The sequence below is a fragment of the Salvelinus fontinalis genome, chromosome 19, assembly GCF_029448725.1.
Source record: "Salvelinus fontinalis isolate EN_2023a chromosome 19, ASM2944872v1, whole genome shotgun sequence".
In the NCBI taxonomy this organism is placed as follows: domain Eukaryota; kingdom Metazoa; phylum Chordata; class Actinopteri; order Salmoniformes; family Salmonidae; genus Salvelinus; species Salvelinus fontinalis.
In genome coordinates this window covers 38877571-38899150 of record NC_074683.1, presented here as the reverse complement: position 1 = coordinate 38899150, position 21580 = coordinate 38877571, and the positions used below count along the sequence as shown (strand labels likewise).

Below are 21580 nucleotides of genomic sequence, written 5' to 3'. Positions count from 1 at the left end.
TGTATCCGGTAGTATGTATGTTGTATCCGGTAGTATGTATGTTGTATCCGGTAGTATGTATGTTGTATCCGGTAGTATCTATGTTGTATCCGGTAGTATGTATGTTGTATCCGGTAGTATGTATGTTGTATCCGGTAGTATTTATGTTGTATCCGGTAGTATTTATGTTGTATCCGGTAGTATTTATGTTGTATCTGGATCTGGTAGTATCTATGTTGTATCCGGTAGTATCTATGTTGTATCTGGTAGTATTTATGTTGTATCTGGTAGTATTTATGTTGTATCTGGATCTGGTAGTATCTATGTTGTATCTGGTAGTATCTATGTTGTATCCGGTAGTATGTATGTTGTATCCGGTAGTATCTATGTTGTATCCGGTAGTATCTATGTTGTATCCGGTAGTATCTATGTTGTATCCGGTAGTATCTATGTTGTATCCGGTAGTATCTATGTTGTATCTGGTAGTATCTATGTTGTATCTGGTAGTATCTATGTTGTATCTGGTAGTATCTATGCTGTATCTGGTAGTATTTATGTTGTATCTGGTAGTATTTATGTTGTATCTGGTAGTATTTATGTTGTATCTGGTAGTATTTATGTTGTATCTGGTAGTATTTATGTTGTATCTGGTAGTATTTATGTTGTATCTGGTAGTATTTATGTTGTATCTGGTAGTATTTATGTTGTATCTGGTAGTATTTATGTTGTATCTGGTAGTATGTATGTTGTATCTGGTAGTATGTATGTTGTATCTGGTAGTATGTATGTTGTATCTGGTAGTATGTATGTTGTATCTGGTAGTATGTATGTTGTATCTGGTAGTATGTATGTTGTATCTGGTAGTATGTATGTTGTATCTGGTAGTATGTATGTTGTATCTGGTAGTATGTATGTTGTATCTGGTAGTATGTATGTTGTATCTGGTAGTATGTATGTTGTATCTGGTAGTATGTATGTTGTATCTGGTAGTATGTATGTTGTATCTGGTAGTATGTATGTTGTATCTGGTAGTATGTATGTTGTATCTGGTAGTATGTATGTTGTATCTGGTAGTATGTATGTTGTATCTGGTAGTATGTATGTTGTATCTGGTAGTATGTATGTTGTATCTGGTAGTATGTATGTTGTATCTGGTAGTATGTATGTTGTATCTGGTAGTATGTATGTTGTATCTGGTAGTATGTATGTTGTATCTGGTAGTATGTATGTTGTATCTGGTAGTATGTATGTTGTATCTGGTAGTATGTATGTTGTATCTGGTAGTATGTATGTTGTATCTGGTAGTATGTATGTTGTATCTGGTAGTATGTATGTTGTATCTGGTAGTATGTATGTTGTATCTGGTAGTATTTATGTTGTATCTGGATCTGGTAGTATCTATGTTGTATCTGGTAGTATTTATGTTGTATCCGGTAGTATCTATGTTGTATCCGGTAGTATCTATGTTGTATCCGGTAGTATCTATGTTGTATCCGGTAGTATCTATGTTGTATCCGGTAGTATCTATGTTGTATCTGGTAGTATCTATGTTGTATCTGGTAGTATCTATGTTGTATCTGGTAGTATTTATGTTGTATCTGGTAGTATTTATGTTGTATCTGGTAGTATTTATGTTGTATCTGGTAGTATTTATGTTGTATCTGGTAGTATTTATGTTGTATCTGGTAGTATTTATGTTGTATCTGGTAGTATTTATGTTGTATCTGGTAGTATTTATGTTGTATCTGGTAGTATTTATGTTGTATCTGGTAGTATTTATGTTGTATCTGGTAGTATGTATGTTGTATCTGGTAGTATGTATGTTGTATCCGGTAGTATGTATGTTGTATCCGGTAGTATGTATGTTGTATCCGGTAGTATCTATGTTGTATCCGGTAGTATCTATGTTGTATCCGGTAGTATGTATGTTGTATCCGGTAGTATGTATGTTGTATCCGGTAGTATTTATGTTGTATCCGGTAGTATTTATGTTGTATCCGGTAGTATTTATGTTGTATCTGGATCTGGTAGTATCTATGTTGTATCTGGATCTGGTAGTATCTATGTTGTATCTGGTAGTATTTATGTTGTATCTGGATCTGGTAGTATCTATGTTGTATCTGGTAGTATTTATGTTGTATCTGGTAGTATTTATGTTGTATCCGGTAGTATTTATGTTGTATCTGGATCTGGTAGTATCTATGTTGTATCTGGATCCGGTAGTATCTATGTTGTATCTGGTAGTATTTATGTTGTATCTGGTAGTATTTATGTTGTATCTGGTAGTATTTATGTTGTATCTGGATCTGGTAGTATCTATGTTGTATCCGGTAGTATCTATGTTGTATCCGGTAGTATCTATGTTGTATCCGGTAGTATTTATGTTGTATCCGGTAGTATGTATGTTGTATCCGGTAGTATGTATGTTGTATCCGGTAGTATGTATGTTGTATCCGGTAGTATCTATGTTGTATCCGGTAGTATGTATGTTGTATCCGGTAGTATTTATGCTGTATCCGGTAGTATTTATGCTGTATCCGGTAGTATTTATGTTGTATCCGGTAGTATTTATGTTGTATCCGGTAGTATTTATGTTGTATCTGGTAGTATTTATGTTGTATCTGGTAGTATTTATGTTGTATCTGGTAGTATTTATGTTGTATCTGGTAGTATTTATGTTGTATCCGGTAGTATCTATGTTGTATCCGGTAGTATCTATGTTGTATCCGGTAGTATTTATGTTGTATCCGGTAGTATCTATGTTGTATCCGGTAGTATCTATGTTGTATCCGGTAGTATGTATGTTGTATCCGGTAGTATGTATGTTGTATCCGGTAGTATCTATGTTGTATCCGGTAGTATCTATGTTGTATCCGGTAGTATCTATGTTGTATCCGGTAGTATGTATGTTGTATCCGGTAGTATTTATGTTGTATCCGGTAGTATTTATGTTGTATCCGGTAGTATTTATGTTGTATCCGGTAGTATCTATGTTGTATCCGGTAGTATCTATGTTGTATCCGGTAGTATCTATGTTGTATCCGGTAGTATCTATGTTGTATCCGGTAGTATCTATGTTGTATCCGGTAGTATCTATGTTGTATCCGGTAGTATCTATGTTGTATCCGGTAGTATCTATGTTGTATCCGGTAGTATCTATGTTGTATCCGGTAGTATTTATGTTGTATCCGGTAGTATTTATGTTGTATCCGGTAGTATTTATGTTGTATCCGGTAGTATTTATGTTGTATCCGGTAGTATCTATGTTGTATCCGGTAGTATCTATGTTGTATCCGGTAGTATCTATGTTGTATCCGGTAGTATCTATGTTGTATCCGGTAGTATCTATGTTGTATCCGGTAGTATCTATGTTGTATCCGGTAGTATCTATGTTGTATCCGGTAGTATCTATGTTGTATCCGGTAGTATTTATGTTGTATCCGGTAGTATTTATGTTGTATCCGGTAGTATTTATGTTGTATCCGGTAGTATTTGTGTTGTACTTATGTTGTATCTGGTTGTATTTATGTTGTATCTGGTAGTATTATGTTGTATGTGGTAGTATTTATGTTGTATCCGGTAGTATTTATGTTGTATCCGGTAGTATTTATGTTGTATCTGGTAGTATCTATTATTCATACTGTTTAAAGGCAGCAGGATACAATGCGGTCCCAGTGTTTTCCATAAGCACCGGCCGTCTACTAAATAGACAATAACAGACTCATTGTAAACCGGCTACTAGGCTTCTTTTTACTAAACGTTTCAATCCGCGAGTCAGAAAAGTCTGTATAGCCTACTACTGTTTTTGGCGATTATCTGCAGATTAATTATATTCGATGAAGATGCTGAACCCTCACTGCAGAAACAATGGGTAGGCTAGTGGAGAGAGAGCCTCATTCTGGTCCAAAATATGATTAAATAAAACAGATTAAAGTTTTTAAAAGCTCAGGATACTTATATGGTATTATTAAAGATATCGATGAAGATCTACTGATTTTATCACTGTCGACAATGGAGCAGTCAACTGCTGGTTTAACACCTGCGTTAGTCTTCCATCACTCCATCATCCAGGCTGTATCACAGCCGGCCGTGATTGGGAGTCCCATAGGGCGGCGCACAATTGGCACAGCGTCGTCCGGGTTTGGCCGGTGTAGGCCGTCATTGTAAATAAGAATTTGTTCTTACCTGACTTGGTTAAATAAATAAAAATACTGGTAGATCTATTCCTGACTTTGTTTCTCAACAGGGAATTCATGTTTACAATATTTTTTTCTTTGGTTTTTGCCACAATAAACTAAATTGAAATTGTAGACTAGTTTTTATGACTAGATTACTCATCTACCACCTTCCCTCAAACTCCCATCCACAGTGATTGATTGACAAGTCGGAAACCCTACCAATTCCTTGAGTCACAAACATCTTGCCCCCAGTAGCAGCATAATTTGAAGAACAAACATCATTGTGGCCATTCATATCTTGCAGTAAAACTGTAAATATGACTTGAATCTCAAGAGTAGAGAGGTTTCATGTTAAAGGTTCTCTTATTTAGAAAATAGTGTTGGTCACAAAGGCCTAGACGATAACCAAAACAACTAACAACCCACTGAATTCATACATTTTCTGTCATTTTAATTGTAAAGTCATGTCTTTCCACTCAATACCACAACTCATTTTACCAATCGGGAGGTAAAGTCGTTAAAGTAATCATTAATATAGCTGTGTATTTCGGATGGAATCAAGGCATTAGAACGTACCAGAGGCAACCAAAATAGAGCTCGTTCTGCCAACGCCCTGGCTGGCTACTCCAAGTACTTGGGGAAACCACTGCGGTCCGGGCCGGGGGCCTTTCTGTACTGTTGCTGTTTTCTCTGCTGTTACCGTCGGACCCGGAGAAGTGAACAGATGATTTCCGACACGGCTCTGTTTTTCTCTCCATCCCTAGGAGGCAGACAGCTGGGAAATCATCGAGGGGCTGAAAATCGGTCAGAGCAACGTCCAGAGGCCAGATAAACACGAGGGCTTCATGCTGAAGAAGCGAAAATGGCCACTGAAAGGCTGGCACAAGGTAGGGCTTGATGGCCGACTGAGAGAGAACAACACTTGTACTTGTTTTCATCGATTTCCTTGTTGTTTAAACCCTTCAGAAAAGCCATCAACCACACCTTCTTTCAGATAGAGTCCATTCATTTCCAGAGACAAGTGCTGTTATTCTCCTACTCAATGTATGTTCGTGTTTTGTCCTACAGCGGTTTTTTGTCCTGGACAATGGGATGCTGAAGTACTCCAAGTCACCAATTGATGTGAGTAACCCTGACTAGTAGCCAATGGAGCAGAGACGGAGCAGGGATGGAGGGCAGCCTCCGTTGGCATCCCTATGGCACAATGGTAACTTAGCAGAAACACCTCCAGGGTCACTCTGCCTATAGTGTTTCTGCTGCCCATGTCATTCTGTAGGAAATCTCCAAATGACTGGCGAAACTGCTGCGTCCATAGTTATCTGATGTTTCCAAAGGGTCCTTCACTTCCACAGTGTCTCCTGGAAGCAGCCATTGTTCTTGTCAGCCTTGATCTCTTTGAACCAAACTGACAAACTAGCCTCACTGCAGGATATTGCGTAATAGTGCGGAATGATGATTCATGGTGGTTACTTTTGAATAAGACTTCAAGTAGACCTATAAGACTTCAAGTAGACCTATAAGACTTCAAGTAAGCCCGCAAGGGTCAAGTAGGCCTATAAGAGCAAAGTAGTCCTAACAGAGTCAATTAGACCTTTTGATCATGATCCTATATCTTTCTTTCTTCACCTTGAGATTCCATTTATACATCAACAATGATATACCATACATGACTTATGTTAACTCTCTTTTCTCTAAGATTCAGAAAGGCAAGCTGCATGGCTGCATTGATGTGGGTCTCTCTGTCATGTCCATCAAGAAGAGAGCCCGCCGCATTGACTTGGACACAGAGGAGCATCTCTATCACCTCAAGGTTAGCATTGACTTGGACACATAGAAACATCTCTACCACCTCAAGGTTAGCATTGACTTGGACACAGAGAAACATCTCTACCACCTCAAGGTTAGCATTGACTTGGACACATAGAAACATATCTACCACCTCAAGGTTAGCATTGACTTGGACACATAGAAACATATCTACCACCTCCAAGGTTAGCATTGACTTGGACACAGAGAAACATCTCTACCACCTCAAGGTTAGCATTGACTTGGACACATAGAAACATCTCTACCACCTCAAGGTTAGCATTGACTTGGACACAGAGAAACATCTCTACCACCTCAAGGTTAGCATTGACTTGGACACATAGAAACATATCTACCACCTCAAGGTTAGCATTGACTTGGACACATAGAAACATATCTACCACCTCCAAGGTTAGCATTGACTTGGACACAGAGAAACATCTCTACCACCTCCAAGGTTAGCATTGACTTGGACACAGAGAAACATATCTACCACCTCCAAGGTTAGCATTGACTTGGACACAGAGAAACATCTCTACCACCTCCAAGGTTAGCATTGACTTGGACACAGAGAAACATCTCTACCACCTCAAGGTTAGCATTGACTTGGACACATAGAAACATATCTACCACCTCCAAGGTTAGCATTGACTTGGACACAGAGAAACATCTCTACCACCTCCAAGGTTAGCATTGACTTGGACACAGAGAAACATCTCTACCACCTCAAGGTTAGCATTGACTTGGACACATAGAAACATATCTACCACCTCAAGGTTAGCATTGACTTGGACACAGAGAAACATATCTACCACCTCCAAGGTTAGCATTGACTTGGACACAGAGAAACATCTCTACCACCTCCAAGGTTAGCATTGACTTGGACACAGAGAAACATCTCTACCACCTCAAGGTTAGCATTGACTTGGACACATAGAAACATCTCTACCACCTCAAGGTTAACATTGACTTGGACACAGAGAAACATCTCTACCACCTCAAGGTTAGCATTGACTTGGACACAGAGAAACATCTCTACCACCTCAAGGTTAGCATTGACTTGGACACAGAGAAACATATCTACCACCTCAAGGTTAGCATTGACTTGGACACAGAGAAACATCTCTACCACCTCCAAGGTTAGCATTGACTTGGACACAGAGAAACATATCTACCACCTCAAGGTTAGCATTGACTTGGACACAGAGAAACATATCTACCACCTCAAGGTTAGCATTGACTTGGACACAGAGAAACATCTCTACCACCTCAAGGTTAGCATTGACTTGGACACAGAGAAACATATCTATCACCTCAAGATTAGCTTGAAAGAGTGACAGAGATTCACAGGATGGATGATAGAAGTCTAGCCCTTGTCTGAGGGCTTGGACGATTACAATTTCTATGAACAATAGCCTACTGTGGCATCTCTCTCCTCTTCTTTCCTCTCCCCTTTCCTCTCCTCTTTACAGATCAAGTCTCCAGACATCTTTGACTGCTGGGTGGTCAAGCTGCGCCACCACCGTCTCTACCGGCAGAATGAGATTGTCCGCTCCCCCCGAGACGCCACCATAAGGACGTTTCCTCCCCCTGCCAGCACAGAGTCCCCCATCCCTCACCCCCACCCAGCCCCCTCCCCCGCTGCAGGACAACATGAAGTAAAGGTGGGCTACTCTTCCCTGGCGGTTAGCTCCACTTCCCTGGTGGGTTAGCTCCTGTTCCCTGGCGGTTATCTCCACTTCCCTGGTGGGTTAGCTCCACTTCCCTGGTGGTTAGCTCACTTCCCTGGTGGGTTAGCTCCACTTCCCTGGTGGGTTAGCTCCACTTCCCTGGTGGGTTAGCTCCACTTCCCTGGTGGGTTAGCTCCACTTCCCTGGTGGGTTAGCTCCACTTCCCTGGTGGGTTAGCTCCACTTCCCTGGTGGGTTAGCTCCACTTCCCTGGTGGGTTAGCTCCACTTCCCTGGTGGGTTAGCTCCACTTCCCTGGCGGTTAGCTCCACTTCCCTGGCGGTTAGCTCCTCTTCCCTGGCGGTTAGCTCCATTTCCCTGGTGGGTTAGCTCCTCTTCCCTGGCGGTTAGCTCCACTTCCCTGGCGGTTAGCTCCTCTTCCCTGGCGGTTAGCTCCTCTTCCCTGGCGGTTAGCTCCTCTTCCCTGGCGGTTAGCTCCTCTTCCCTGGTGGGTTAGCTCCACTTCCCTGGCGGTTAGCTCCACTTCCCTGGCGGTTAGCTCCACTTCCCTGGCGGTTAACTCCACTTCCCTGGTGGGTTAGCTCCACTTCCCTGGTGGGTTAGCTCCACTTCCCTGGTGGGTTAGCTCCACTTCCCTGGTGGGTTAGCTCCACTTCCCTGGTGGGTTAGCTCCACTTCCCTGGTGGGTTAGCTCCACTTCCCTGGTGGGTTAGCTCCACTTCCCTGGTGGGTTAGCTCCACTTCCCTGGTGGGTTAGCTCCACTTCCCTGGTGGGTTAGCTCCACTTCCCTGGTGGGTTAGCTCCACTTCCCTGGTGGGTTAGCTCCACTTCCCTGGTGGGTTAGCTCCACTTCCCTGGCTGTTAGCTCCATTTCCCTGGCGGTTAGCTCCTCTTCCCTGGCAGTTAGCTCCATTTCCCTGTCGGTTAGCGCTACTTCCCTGTGGGTCAGACAGAAAAGAGCTCAGCTTACCACAACAGAGAACAACTGTGCCGAGCTAACTGACAGGAAAGTGAAGCTAACTGACAGGGAAGAGGAGCTAACTGACAGGAAAGTGAAGCTAACTGACAGAAAAGCTAACTATCCTGGCAGTTAGCGCCACTTCTCTGGCGGTTGGCACCTATTCACTGTCAGTTAGCTTCACTTCCCTGTCAGTTAGCTTCACTTTCCTGTCAGTTAGCTCCTCTTCCTTGTCAGTTAGCTCCTCTTCCTTGTCAGTTAGCTCCTCTTCCTTGTCAGTTAGCTCCTCTTCCTTGTCAGTTAGCTCCTCTTCCTTGTCAGTTAGCTCCTCTTCCTTGTCAGTTAGCTCCTCTTCCTTGTCAGTTAGCTTCACTTTCCTGTCTGTTAGCTTCACTTTCCTGTCTGTTAGCTTCACTTTCCTGTCTGTTAGCTTCACTTTCCTGTCTGTTAGCTCCTGTTCCTTGTCAGTTAGCTCGGCACAGTTGTTCTCTGTTGTGGTAAGCTGAGCTCTTTTCTGTCTGACCCACATACAAAGCTATTCATGTTTCAGTATACAGACACGCAACATTTCATTTGTGACTGGTTCTATTACTACTAACAGCCCTGTTCAGTTACTGAGCTAATTATAAGACTAATGAGTCTGAGTCTGAATCAGATATGGCCTTAATGCCGTAATGCTGTGGGTATTTACAGTGGGTAATGTGGTGAGTAATTACAGTGGGTAATGTGGTGAGTAATTACAGTGGGTAATGTGGTGAGTAATTACAGTGGGTAATGTGGTGAGTAAATACAGTGGGTAATGTGGTGAGTAAATACAGTGGGTAATGTGGTGAGTAATTACAGTGGGTAATGTGGTGAGTAATTACAGTGGGTAATGTGGTGAGTAAATACAGTGGGTAATGTGGTGAGTAATTACAGTGGGTAATGTGATGAGTAATTACAGTGGGTAATGTGGTGAGTAAATACAGTGGGTAATGTGGTGAGTAAATACAGTGGGTAATGTGGTGAGTAAATACAGTGGGTAATGTGGTGAGTAATTACAGTGGGTAATGTGATGAGTAAATACAGTGGGTAATGTGATGAGTAATTACAGTGGGTAATGTGGTGAGTAATTACAGTGGGTAATGCTGTGTGTAATTACAGTGGGTAATGTGGTGGGTAATTACAGTGGGTAATTACAGTGGGTAATGCTGTGGGTAATTACAGTGGGTAATGTGATGAGTAAATACAGTGGGTAATGCTGTGTGTAATTACAGTGGGTAATGCTGTGTGTAATTACAGTGGGTAATGTGATGAGTAAATACAGTGGGTAATGCTGTGTGTAATTACAGTGGGTAATGTGGTGGGTAATTACAGTGGGTAATGCTGTGGGTAATTACAGTGGGTAATGCTGTGGGTAATTACAGTGGGTAATGTGGTGAGTAATTACAGTGGGTAATGCTGTGTGTAATTACAGTGGGTAATGCTGTGTGTAATTACAGTGGGTAATGCTGTGTGTAATTACAGTGGGTAATGTGGTGAGTAATTACAGTGGGTAATGCTGTGTGTAATTACAGTGGGTAATGTGGTGAGAAATTACAGTGGGTAATGTGGTGAGAAATTACAGTGGGTAATGTGGTGAGAAATTACAGTGGGTAATGTGGTGAGAAATTACAGTGGGTAATGCTGCGGGTAATTACAGTGGGTAATGTGGTGAGAAATTACAGTGGGTAATGTGGTGAGAAATTACAGTGGGTAATGCTGTGTGTAATTACAGTGGGTAATATGGTGAGTAATTACAGTGGGTAATGCTGTGGGTAATTACAGTGGGTAATGTGGTGAGAAATTACAGTGGGTAATGCTGTGTGTAATTACAGTGGGTAATGCTGTGTGTAATTACAGTGGGTAATGCTGTGGGTAATTACAGTGGGTAATGTGGTGAGAAATTACAGTGGGTAATGTGGTGAGAAATTACAGTGGGTAATGTGGTGAGAAATTACAGTGGGTAATGCTGTGTGTAATTACAGTGGGTAATGATGTGTGTAATTATAGTGGGTAATGCTGTGGGTAATTACAGTGGGTAATGTTGTGAGTAATTACAGTGGGTAATGTTGTGAGTAATTATAGTGGGTAATGCTGTGTGTAATTACAGTGGGTAATGATGTGGGTAATGATGTGGGTAATACAGAGGGTAATATGTGGGTAATACAGAGGGTAATGATGTGGGTAATTACAGTGGGTAATGCAGTATCACTATGAATGTGTTAAGTCAAACACACTGTGTCCCCAGGGAGAGAACAGTCTGGCAGACTGAAGCCATTAGGACATCAAACAGGCCTGTATTCAGAGCAGACGGGTCTGGGACTGGGTCTGTGTCCGGTCTGGGCCTTTTCTGGGCCTGGTCTAAATCTGGGCCTAGTCTGGGTCTGGGCCTGCATGGATTTGGGTCTTGGCCTGGTCTGGGTCTGGGCCTGCATGGGTCAGGGCCTGGTCTGGGCCTGGATCTGCACGGATCTGGGTCTCGGCCTGGTCTGGGCCTGCATGGGTCTGGGCCTGGTCTAGGTCTGGGCCTGCATGGAGCTGGGTATTGGCCTGGTCTGGGCCTGGATCTGCACGGATCTGGGTCTCAGCCTGGTCTGGGCCTGCATGGGTCTTGGCCTGGTCTGGGTCTGGGCCTACATGGATCTGGGTCTTGGCCTGGTCTGGGCCTGGATCTGCATGGATCTGGGTCTCGGCCTGGTCTGGGCCTGCATGGGTCTTGGCCTGGTCTGGGTCTGGGCCTGCATGGATCTGGGTCTTGGCCTGGTCTGGGCCTGGATCTGCATGGGTCAGGGCCTGGTCTGGGCCTGTACCTGCATGGATCTGGGTCTCGGCCTGGTCTGGGCCCGGTCTGTGTCTGAGCCTGCATGGCCTCCTACTGATCAACACTCTCACAGGGCCTGAGACTGAGTCAGTAAACATCTGCTGCTTTGAAGTGATGGTGAAACAGAAGGGATGTCTTTGGTGGTTTGACATTTAGAGTTGTAGGACACATACTAGGTCTTCCTTTTCTTCAGCTATTATACAGATTTCTCTTAGAAGGCATGGAATTATCTTAGACTTGAAAGCCTGAAACGTATTGTTTTTTTTCACATCTGGTGTGTGTTATTCAGGTGTTGTAGACTGAGGTGTGTTAACTAACCAACCCCTTTGTCTCTCTCCATGTCCTCCAGCAGACCAAGCCCACCAGCCTTCCACCATGGCAGTCCCCCACGGCCCCCAGTAGCAGCACCAGCCTCCCACCATGGCAGTCCCCCCCAGCCCCCAGTAGCAGCACCAGTCTTCCACCATGGCAGTCCCCCCAGGCCCCCAGTACCAGGAGCAGCCTGCCTGCCTCCTACAGTAACGGGCAGAGCAAGGTGGCCGCATGGCTCCAGGAGTCAGAGGAGATGGACAAGTGTACAGAGGGTAAGTTCTTCCTCTCTCTCTCTCTCTCTTACTCTCTCTCTTACTCTCTCTCTTACTCTCTCTCTTACTCCCCTCCCTTCCTCCCCTCCCTTCCTCGTTCTCTTCCTCGTTCTCTTCCCTCCTTTCTTCCTCTCTTCACATGATGGAACTGTCCTCACATGATGGAACTGTCCTCACATGATGGAACTGTCCTCACATGATGGAACTGTCCTCACATGATGGAACTGTCCTCACATGATGGAACTGTCCTCACATGATGGAACTGTCCTCACATGATGGAACTGTCCTCACATGATGGAACTGTCCTCACATGATGGAACTGTCCTCACATGATGGAACTGTCCTCACATGATGGAACTGTCTTCACATGATGGAACTGTCTTCACATGATGGAACTGTCCTCACATGATGGAACTGTCCTCACATGATGGAACTGTCTTCACATGATGGAACTGTCTTCACATGATGGAACTGTCTTCACATGATGGAACTGTCTTCACATGATGGAACTGTCCTCACATGATGGAACTGTCTTCACATGATGGAACTGTCTTCACATGATGGAACTGTCTTCACATGATGGAACTGTCTTCACATGATGGAACTGTCTTCACATGATGGAACTGTCTTCACATGATGGAACTGTCCTCACATGATGGAACTGTCTTCACATGATGGAACTGTGTTCACATTGTAGCGGTATTAATTAGAGAAAGGTAAAGAAGATTTTGTTCGGGCGCCAGGCAGGTATTAACCCTGCCGAAAGGAAAATAGTAGAACAGCGAGAGTACCACTACCAGACCCACACACATCAACAGAAGAGACTGCCTAGAGTGTAGCCTGTTGACCAGATAGCCAGCGGAGAGAAAATGAATACACACCCTATAGATCCCACATCACATCAGTCCTTCCACAATTCTTGGTAACCCCACCAAACATACCTCATATAACAATAATGGCAGAGCAAATAAACAGCAACTTCATACAATAATGAATAAGCCCAGTCATCACACAGAGGATTTGCAATAGTTTGTATTTTCTTCCTGGGAAGGAGTGCAGAGGGTATGAATGTGTGGTGTTCATATACACACTAGTCCAGCTCCAATGAAACTTCAATGTACTTAGGAAATAGAGTCGGTTTCAGTGTAAAGCACTGGAACATAGTGTAAAGAGAACAAGAGAGGGCTTAGCTGTGGTCTGGAGGGTGCAGGTATCCGGTCTGACTGTCCGATGGTATGTTGGGTTGTAGTTGAACGCTTCGCAACAAATGCTGCTACTAATCCATTTGATCCATAACCATCGCGGTCCCAAATGAGAACAACCACGTCGTCGAGCGATCACACCGAGGATTGATCCCAAAAAACTGTAAAACCACATACGGTGAAGACAAACAAAAAAACCTCTGCAGCATAGCACACACAAACCAAACTGTCGCACCAACAATAGCTCCTCTCCAATAGAGCTTAACGAGCTCTTTTATCTCCTCCTTCCTACTGCTCATGGGCTCTTAAAGTGGCAGCGCACTTAAGTGCAGGATTTCGCCACAACATGATGGAACTGTCCTCACATGATGGAACTGTCCTCACATGATGGAACTGTCCTCACATGATGGAACTGTCCTCACATGATGGAACTGTCCTCACATGATGGAACTGTCCTCACATGATGGAACTGTGTTCACATGATGGAACTGTGTTCACATGATGGAACTGTCCTCAGATGATGGAACTGTGTTCACATGATGGAACTGTCCTCAGATGATGGAACTGTGTTCACATGATGGAACTGTCCTCACATGATGGAACTGTGTTCACATGATGGAACTGTGTTCACATGATGGAACTGTGTTCACATGATGGAACTGTCTTCACATGATGGAACTGTCCTCACATGATGGAACTGTCTTCACATGATGGAACTGTCTTCACATGATGGAACTGTCTTCACATGATGGAACTGTCCTCACATGATGGAACTGTATTCATATGATTCATATTTGTATTTATTATGGATCCCAATTAGTTCCTGCCAAGGCAGCAGCTACTCTTCCTGGGGTCCAGCAACATTTAGGCAGTTATACAATTTTAAAAACATTACAATACATTCACAACAGATTTCACAACACATTAAATGTGTGCCCTCAGGCCCCGACTCCACTTCCACATATCTACAACACAGAATCCACGTGTACGTGTGTGTATTAGAGGTTGACCGATAAGGATTTTTCAACTCCGATAGCATTTATTGGACGACCAAAAAAAGCCAAAAAACGATTAATCGGACTATTTTTATATATAATTAATCAGACTATTTTTAAATATCAATACTGAATGAACAATGAACACTTTTATTTTAACTTAATATAATACATAAAATCTATTTAGTCTCAAATAAATAATGAAATATGCCCAATTTGGTTTAAATAATACAAAAACACAGTTTTGGAGAAGAAAGTAAAAGTGCAATATGTGCCATGTAAAAAGCCAATGTTTAAGTTCCTTGCTCAGAACATGAGAACAAATGAAAGCTGGTGGTTCAATATTCCCAGTTCAGAAGTTTTAGGTTGTAGTTATTATAGGAATTATGACGTGTCGACTATTTCTCTCTATACCATTTGTATTTCATATACCTTTGCCTATTGGATGTTCTAATAGGCACTTTAGTATTGCCAGCCTAATCTCAGGAGTTGATAGGCTTGAAGTCATAAACAGCGCTGTGAGCATTGCTAAGAGCTGCTGACAAACGCAGTAAAGCTTGAAAGAATGCTTACGAGCGTGCTGCTGCCTACCACCGCTCAGTCAGACTGCTCTATCAAATATCAAATCATAGACTTAATTATAATATAATAAACACAGAAATACGAGCCTTTGGTCATTAATATGGTCAAATCCAGAAACTATAATTTCGAAAACAAAAGTTTATTCTTTCAGTGAAATACGGAACCGTTCCGTATTTTATCTAACGGATGGCATCCATAAGTCTAAATATTGCTGTTACATTGTACAACCTTCAATGTTAAGTCATAATTATGTAAACTTCTGGCAAATTGGTTCGCAACAAGCCAGGCGGCCCAAACTGTTGCATATACTCTGACTCTGCGTGCAATGAACGCAAGAGAAGTGACACAATTTCCCTAGTTAATATTGCCTGCTAACATGAATTTATTTGAACTAAATATGCAGGTTTAACAAAATATACTTCTGTGTATTGATTTTAAGAAAGGCATTGATGTTTATGGTTAGGTACATTCGTGCAACGATTGTGCTTTTTTCGCGAATGCGCTTTTGTTAAAGTGGATAATGATGTGATGATGTGTCATCCCCTGTTTGGCAAAGTAGGTTGTGGTTCGATGATAAATTAACAGGCACCGCAGGACAAGCTAGTTAACGTTGTAATATCATCAACCATGTGTAGTTAACTAGTGATTACGTGAAGATTGATTGTTTTTTATAAGATATGTTTAATGCTAGTTAGCAACTTACCTTGGCTCCTTGCTGCACTCGCGTAACAGGCGGCCAGCCTGCCACGCAGTCTCCTCATGGAATGTAATGTAATCGGCCATAATTGGCATCCAAAAATGCAGATTACCGATTTTTATGAAAACTTGAAATCGGCCCCAATTAATCGGTCATGCCGATTATTCGGTCGACCTCTAGTGTGTATGCATGTGTCTGTGCCTATGTTTGTGTTGCTTCGTAGTCCCCGCTGTTCCATAAGGTGTATTGTTATCTGTTTTTTTATCTAATTTTACTACTTACATGAGTTCCATGTAGTCATAGCTCTATGTAGTACTGTGCAACTCCCATAGTTGTGAAGAGACCTCTGGTGGCATGTCTTGTGGGGTATGATGGTATATGTTCCCCAGGGAGTATTATGGTATGTTCCCCTTGCCCTGGTATTATGGTATATGTTCCCCTTGCCCTGGTATTATGGTATGTTCCCCATGCCCTGGTATTATGGTATATGTTGCCCATGCCCTGGTATTATGGTATATGTTCCCCATGCCCTGGTATTATGGTATATGTTCCCCTTGCCCTGGTATTATGGTATATGTTCCCCATGCCCTGGTATTATGGTATATGTTCCCCATGCCCTGGTATTATGGTATATGTTCCCCATGCCCTGGTATTATGGTATATGTTCCCCATGCCCTGGTATTATGGTATATGTTCCCCATACCCTGGTATTATGGTATATGTTCTCAATGCCCTGGTATTATGGTATATGTTCCCCATGCCCTGGTATTATGGTATATGTTCTCCATGCCCTGGTATTATGGTATATGATCCCCATGCCCTGGTATTATGTATTTACAATATCTCCTGATAGTAGCGCCTGTCTATGATATTATTACACTTTGTTACTTAAACTAATAAGGACATTTGTTTTTCCGTAATTGTTCTCTCATGTGTTAAGCACAGCAGGGTGTCACATTCACTTCATTGGGTGTGAGGTGGCCTTCCAGTGTGACCCATGTCCTTGTGTTGCTTCTTTCCAGAGCTCGCCCGCTGCCAGTCCAGCCTGATTGAGCTGAGCAAGTTACTGCAGAGCCTGGAGGGCCTACAGAGGACCCAGTCAGCGCCCAATTTCACTGACATGCAGGTAACACACACACACACATCGTCAAGGACCCCGTCAGGTCGACGGTAACAGAGCATGAGGCCTGATAAGAACCGTCTCAGAGACTGTTTCTATCTACAAGCCATCAGACTGCTGAACACTTGAACTGGACTGACACCTGCTCTGATTCTCCACCCACACCCACACCCACCCACACCCACCCACCCACACACACACACACACACACACACACCCACCCACCCACACACACACACACCCACCCACCCACCCACCCACACACACACACACACACCCACCCACACACACACACACACACACACACACACACACACACACACACACACACACACACACACACACACACACACTCACACACAGGAACCTGCAATTAAGCATTTAGTTGAACAGTGTACACCACGTGTATCCTGTTGGACGGTGTACACCACGTGTATCCTATTGGACGGTGTACACCACGTGTATCCTATTGGACGGTGTACACCACGTGTATCCTATTCGACGGTGTACACCACGTGTACCCTGTTGGACGGTGTACACCACCTGTATCCTGTTGGACGGTGTACACCACGTGTATCCTGTTGGACGGTGTACACCACGTGTATCCTGTTGGACGGTGTACACCACCTGTATCCTGTTGGACGGTGTACACCACGTGTATCCTGTTGGACGGTGTACACCACGTGTATCCTGTTGGACGGTGTACACCACGTGTATCCTGTTGAACGGTGTACACCACGTGTATCCTGTTGGACGGTGTACACCACGTGTATCCTGTTGGACGGTGTACACCACGTGTATCCTGTTGGACGGTGTACACCACGTGTATCCTGTTGGACGGTGTACACCACGTGTATCCTGTTGGACGGTGTACACTACCAGTCAAAAGTTTGGACACCTACTCATTCCATGATTTTTCTTTATTTTTTACTATTTTCTACATTGTTTAATAATAGTGAAGACATCAGAACTATGAAATAACACATATGGAATCATGTAGTAACCAAAAAGTGTTAAACAAATACAAATATATTTGATATTCTTCAAAGTGGCCACCCTTTGCCTTGATGACAGCTTTGCACACTCTTGGCATTCTCTCAACCAGCTTCATGAGGTTGTCACCTGGAATGCATTTCAATTAACAGGTGTGCCTTGTTAAAAGTTCATTTGTGGAATTTCTTTCCTTCTTAATGCGTTTGAGTCAATCAGTTGTGTTGTGACAAGGCAGGGATGGTATACAGAAGATAGCCATATTTGGTAAAATACCAAGTCCATATTATGGCAAGAACAGCTCAAATAAGCAAAGAGAAACAACAGTCCATCATTACTTTAAGTGTAACGTGTGCCCTGGGAGTCGGGAAGCAAGTTCAGGGAGTGCATCATTTAATAAACAAATGAACAAAACAAGAAACACGAACAACGCACAGACAGGAAACTGAAACAGAAACAATGACACCTGGGGATGGAACCAAATGGAGTGACATATACATTTACATTTACATTTAAGTCATTTAGCAGACGCTCTTATCCAGAGCGACTTACAAGTACATACATTCATACTTTTTTGTACTGGCCCCCCGTGGGAATCGAACCCACAACCCTGGCGTTGCAAGCGCCATGCTCTACCAACTGAGCTACACGGGATATATAGGGCAGGTAATCAAGGAGGAGACTGGGGTCCAGGTGAGTCTGACGCGCATGTGCGCGTAACGATGGTGACAGGTGTGCGCCATAACGAGCAGCCTGGTGACCTAGAGGCTGGAGAGGGAGCACACGTGACATTAAGACATGAAGGTCAGTCAATCCGGAAAATGTGAAGAACTTTGAAAGTTTCTTCAAGTGCAGTCGCAAAAACCATCAAAAGCTATGATGAAACTGGCTCTCATGAGGACCGCCACAGGAAAGGAAGAACCAGAGGATAAGTTCATTAGAGATTGCAGCCCAGATTGCTTCACAGAGTTCAAGTAACAGACACATCTCAACATCAACTGTTCAGAGGAGACTGCATGAATTAGGCCTTTATGGTTGAATTATTGCAAAGAAGCCACTTCTAAAGGACACCAATAAGAAGAAGAAGAGACTTGCTTGGGCCAAGAAACACAAGCAATGGACATTAGACTGGTGGAAATCTGTCTTGTGGTCTGATGAGTCCAAATTTGAGATTTTTGGTTCCAACCGCCGTGTCTTTGTGAGAAGCTCTTATTCTGTGCTTGCTCCCTACTGCTGTGGAGCAGTGCGCACTTTCCCTCACTCCAGGTACCAATGGGTGGTCTCCTAGATATGGAAAATGTTAGGCGGGGCTGACATACATCTTTACGCATCGTGAGAAAATCCGACTTGTCAGCTGTCTTTCTAGATAAGGCACCTGGATGATCCGTTGGAAATGGATACTCTCACGCACCAGGGGCCTTTGACCCTCCGTTCTGCTTTTCCCGCTGTGGATCTGATTCAGCACTCGCTATTGGGAGGGCTTGTCCTTGATCCTTGTGGCTCCCCATTGGCACAAACGACCTTGGTTCATGAGGATCCTCCTTTTAGGCGGGGATTGCGCAGGGACTTGTTGTCCCAGGTGCACGGACAGGTCTGGAACCCGCGGCTGGAGATTTGGAATCTGTGGGCTTGGACCCTGAAAGGTCCAATCTGATGGTAAGGTGTTTACCTCTAAACGTTATTGCTACTATACAGTCTGTATGAAGTTCGCCCTTGGCGACTCTAAGTTGACGGTGCGTCCTAGTGTGACCTTTGACCCTAAGGTCATGACTATGTCCTACAGGTCTCTAGCTTTTGAGCTTTTCAGGTTGCATGCCCTGTGTCCAGTACGAGCATTACCATGTACGTTGAGCGGACCAGGGGTGTCAGTTTGTGTGACTAACTTTTTGTCTGTTTTGATAATCCGGCTCGTGGTAGAGCGCTTTCTAAGCAGCGTCTCTCCAACTGGATTGTGGATGAAAGCTCTCTGGCAAATGACAGGAATTACATAACGGTGTACACACCCACTTTACCAGGGGTCTGGCGGCCTCTTGGACGTTGTTTAAAGGGTTGCCTGTAGGAGATATTTGTGTTGCGGCGAGTTGAGCATCACCACACACTTTTTTGTTTCAGGTTTTATCGCCTGGATAACACTCCTCCCAGTGTAGCCCAAAGTGGGCAGATTGCGCAATACCCGGGTACCGGAGGTTTTCCTGTCGGGTTGGAACTCTGGGTGGTCTGATGTGGGGCCATTTCATTTGGTGTCCACTGGGGGTTCGGCTTGGGGCGTGATTTCATATCTCCGTAGCTGTGTTGTACCGAGTTGACCGACTGAAAGGGAACGTAGAGTTATGACTGTACCTACTGTTCCCTGAAGGAGAAACGAGGCCCCGCGCCGCCCAGTTCTGAATCTGTGCCTCGAGTTTATTGCCTGTGGAAGGCGGTGGTTCCGGTGAGGTACGGCGTTCCTTGGGCTTGTCAGGTGTGATTCTAATGTTCTTCAGTAGAGGGATCTAGCGAGCAAACTCCTAATAGCTGTGTGGTACCTCGTTTCCCTCCTTTAGGGAACAGTAGTTATAGTCATAACTGTACGTTATGCAATTATATGTCAGGGCAAAGAACGTTTTCGGTTATCTTCTCTCGATTCAATGTCCTTTTGTACTTATCATAATACAAAGCCTGAACCACATTTTTGGGGCTGTACAATGCCTTATTCTCATGTTGTCTAAATTACCCCATTTTGAACACTCTGTAAAGCTTCAGGAGAAGGCTAATCATGCTTTGGATTATTCGACTCTCTGAAACTCTCCCAATTACCTATGGCAAATGTTTAAAAGCCTTTTCCTTCATGATACTTCGTTTTTATCACTACGTGTGTTCTGGTAGATTAGGTAGCCCAGAACCAACCATTTTCTCACCAGGAAGCCCAAAACCAACCGTTTCGTCACCAGGAAGCACAAAACCAACCGTTTCGTCACCAGGTAGCCCAGAACCAACCATTTTCTCACCAGGACGCACAAAACCAACCGTTTCGTCACCAGGAAGCACAAAACCAACCGTTTCGTCACCAGGAAGCCCAGAACCAACTGTTTTCTCACTAGCGGCCCTCTGGTATACATACATAGCGTTGTTAATGAATGAGTGAGTCATCAGTCCAGGAGAAACAAGGGGAAGGATTTTTTTCCTTTTTTTTTTTTTAAGCAAATGAAGTGATGTATTTATAGCCAAGGCTTAAAAAGAACATTGGTTGGAACGAAGCCTCAGCTTCATCTGTGCTTTGCTGTCCCATATGACTTGTCAGACTTGGTGTGATTCATATAGTGATATAAACACTGAGTGAGTATCTGTCTTGACTATGTCAGAAGAGACCGCAGAAGGTCTTATGGAGCTCCATCTGTAGATCACATTACTACATTCCCAAGTCTCCAAGTGGTACTGACACTCCTCTCCTTCCTCCCTTCCTCTCCTCCTCTCAGGTCCCCTCTCTCCCTGTGAGTGGCAGTATGTCGCCCACGCGCCTCCACTCCTCCAACCCCAACCTGTGCGCTGAGCAGGTGGACTTCCAGGCCCCTGTCTCTCGCCAGATTCCTGACAACATGGAGTGTGGCGGTGACTACATCAAACTACAGGAGGACTTCTGCCTCATCGCTCAGAAAGGTACAGTGTCTTGCGAAAATATTCACCCCCCCTTGGCATTTTTCCTATTTTGTTGCCTTACAAACTGGAATTAAAATATATTTTTTTGGGGGGGGGTTGTATCATTTGGTTTACACAACATGCCTACCACTTTGAAGATGCAAAATATTTTTTATTGTGAAATAAGACAAAAAAAAACAGAAAACTTAAGCGTGCATAACTATTCACCCCCCCAAAGTCAATACTTTGTAGAGCCACCTTTTGCAGCAATTACAGCTGCAAGTCTCTTGGGGTATGTCTCTCTTAGCTTGGCACATCTAACCACTGGGATTTTTGCCCATT

At 43.7% G+C, this 21580-nt stretch overlaps 1 protein-coding gene across 2 annotated transcripts in view; it reads left to right on the top strand.

Moving 5' to 3' along the window:
- Positions 1-21580, top strand: part of LOC129816704 (oxysterol-binding protein-related protein 6-like) — a 95730-nt gene that overhangs the window by 51691 nt on the left and 22459 nt on the right. Inside the window, exons 3-9 of one of the 2 annotated variants that reach the window (XM_055871504.1) lie at positions 4922-5044; positions 5226-5279; positions 5854-5967; positions 7436-7627; positions 11806-12037; positions 16536-16639; positions 21079-21259. In XM_055871504.1, the coding sequence (XP_055727479.1) occupies positions 4922-5044; positions 5226-5279; positions 5854-5967; positions 7436-7627; positions 11806-12037; positions 16536-16639; positions 21079-21259 (1000 nt within the window). Of the gene's footprint in view, positions 1-4921; positions 5045-5225; positions 5280-5853; positions 5968-7435; positions 7628-11802; positions 12038-16535; positions 16640-21078; positions 21260-21580 lie in introns of both variants that reach the window. The other variant, XM_055871503.1, reaches the window with a different exon arrangement.